Raw genomic sequence first — 2,500 nt, forward strand, 5'->3', positions numbered from 1 at the left:
TCAGTTCAGTTTTTCTTCTCTCATGGTCTTTTGAGTTGTCTCCTCTCTCTTCCGTATCCTAACCATGTCTCTCCCTCCCTCCCTCTCTCCCGTATCCAGTCTGACTCTAGGCAAGCCGCTGGGCGAGGGCTGCTTTGGTCAGGTGGTCCCGAGCGGAGGCCTACGGCATCAACAAGGAGGGGCACGAGCAGATCTCCACCGTGGCCGTCAAGATGCTGAAAGGTACCAGACACCTCCCTGAGGAACCAGACATCTCCCCTGATGTTACCACTCGTTAGCCTCATAGCATAATTGCCTATGTCATATTTTGGCCAAATTGAGATATCTGCCTAACTCTACTCTCCTAACACTGCTGATTCACTGTGCGTTATTGCCGATGCCATCAGCCTATCAGAATGCTTGTTACATTCCAAAATCACTATCTGCCCAAGTCATCTCTTTGAAATCCAGCATTTTTGACACTACATCTATTCTTCTTTACTACTATTCTATTTAGTCTAGTAGTCTCTACTCTACCACACCACCTGACTGTGGCTAATGTGTGTATCTCCTCTCTCTCTCTCTCGTTCCCCCAGACGATGCGACAGACAAAGACCTGGCGGACCTGATCTCAGAGATGGAGCTGATGAAGGTGATGGACAAGCACAAGAACATCATCAACCTGCTGGGCGTCTGCACGCAGGACGGTACGTTGGGAACCTCCCCTTTAAGGGCCATCTTGAAACACATACACAACACATGAGATGCATTGGAAATCTTACTCATACTTTTTTACGAGCTCGTAAAAAAAAAAAAAACAGTTAAAGGAGCGGTCAGGACTAGTGCAGGTCCCGTGACACGAACAACACGATTACAAACAGCTCACGTCAATCACCTGACAGTTCTAAAACAGTAAGACACATTGAAAGGCAATCGTATCACCTGTGATCCTCGTTGTGATCCTCGTCGCCAAATTACAGTGACAATGACTGTGTCGCTAACACTGCCCCGCCTCCCTCCCTCCCTCCCCCAGGCCCTCTGTACGTCCTGGTGGAGTACGCCTCGAAGGGCAGTCTGAGGGAGTACCTGCGCGCCCGGCGACCCCCCGGCATGGACTACACCTTTGATGTGACCAAAGTGCCCGAGGAGCAGCTCACCTTCAAAGACCTGCTGTCCTGCGCCTACCAGGTGGCACGGGGCATGGAGTACCTGGCCTCCAAGAGGGTGAGGAGGAGTCACACCTACACACACCTACACACACCTACACACACCTACACACCTTTACATCCTCACCTCCATCCACATACACACCCTCCTCATCTGCTTTTATATCCATACCTCCATCTACTGTACACGCACACCATATCTGCTTTTATATCAGTGTTTCTCATTAATGACCTAGACTGTGGTCGGCCCGCGATAGTCTAATCTGTCCCTCCGTCGTCTCGTAACCAACCGAAACAATTTTTACATGGCAGCGATGCGATTTTTTACACGTGAGCGACGCAATCTTTGGGATTCGCACTGCGTCTACTGTAGGTCTGTACGATTTAACGTTAGTGTTAATATAACCCCACTTTAGAGGGTCTGATGTCCACCCACCACAGTCTCACAAAATCCTGTGGGAAACCCTGTTTATATCCGTAATACTTTCATCTACATAGACATACACACCCTATCTGGTTGAGGTAACCCCAGGAGGAGCCCGACACATCTCCACTTCCATCCTCCCTCCTTTTATGTCACGTCCTACCAGGCCTTCATATGGATGAGCTGTTTATATGGATGAGTTTATATGGATGAGTTCATATGGATGAGTTTAGCCTGGAGGGGTCTGGAGAGAAGGTGGGCGTGTTTACCCTGGGCCGTCCTATCTGTGTTGACATCAGTTAGTACCCTAGAGAAGTGGAGCCTGGAGGGGAGGGGGGTGGAGGGCTAAGTGGAGATGTCGTATCACTCCACACACACACACACACACACACACACAAAGACACAAAGACACAGGCAAACACACACACACACACACAAAAACATAGACAGACACGCACCCATACACACACACACACACACACACACACACCCTTACTCACCAGCCACTAGTCTCTCTTATCAACACGTCTCTTTGTATGACACACCGAGCCCAGGCATTCCAGAGTAGAGTGGTGGTGGTGAGCTGTTTACCCCTCTGTCCATCTCTCCATCCCTCCCTCCATCCATCCCTCCCTCCCTCCCTCCGTCGGTCGGTCCGTCCGTCCATCCGTCTGTCCGTCCGTTCTGCCGCAGTGGGCTTTGTCCTTTTTAGCACTGCCATAAATCTGTTAGCAAAGCAGCGGCGCAGAGCCGCGTCTGGGGCCCCGGCATCGGGTTTCTGCCTCTGTGGCCTGCGAAGAATGCAGCAGTCTGCAACCCCTCCATTACGGCTCCCCCGCCACAAAACCAGCCCTGTTTCCTTTCAACCAAGCCCCCAAATACCACTTCTATTTCAAATGAAAAACCCGAAATAAACTTAATGATATCCATT

General features: G+C 50.5%; 1 protein-coding gene across 1 annotated transcript in view; it reads left to right on the forward strand.

The window, feature by feature from the left end:
• The window catches only part of LOC308175449 (fibroblast growth factor receptor 4-like), a gene marked incomplete at its 3' end in the record, with an annotated part of 14,138 nt that overhangs the window by 8,821 nt on the left and 2,817 nt on the right, over positions 1-2,500 (forward strand). Inside the window, 4 exon segments of the mRNA XM_080551117.1 lie at positions 100-148; positions 150-222; positions 576-686; positions 1,013-1,203. Of these exon segments, the coding sequence (XP_080407243.1) occupies positions 100-148; positions 150-222; positions 576-686; positions 1,013-1,203 (424 nt within the window).

The sequence above is a fragment of the Nansenia antarctica genome, assembly GCF_963989245.1.
Source record: "Nansenia antarctica genome assembly, contig: SCAFFOLD_384, whole genome shotgun sequence".
Classification (NCBI taxonomy): domain Eukaryota; kingdom Metazoa; phylum Chordata; class Actinopteri; order Argentiniformes; family Microstomatidae; genus Nansenia; species Nansenia antarctica.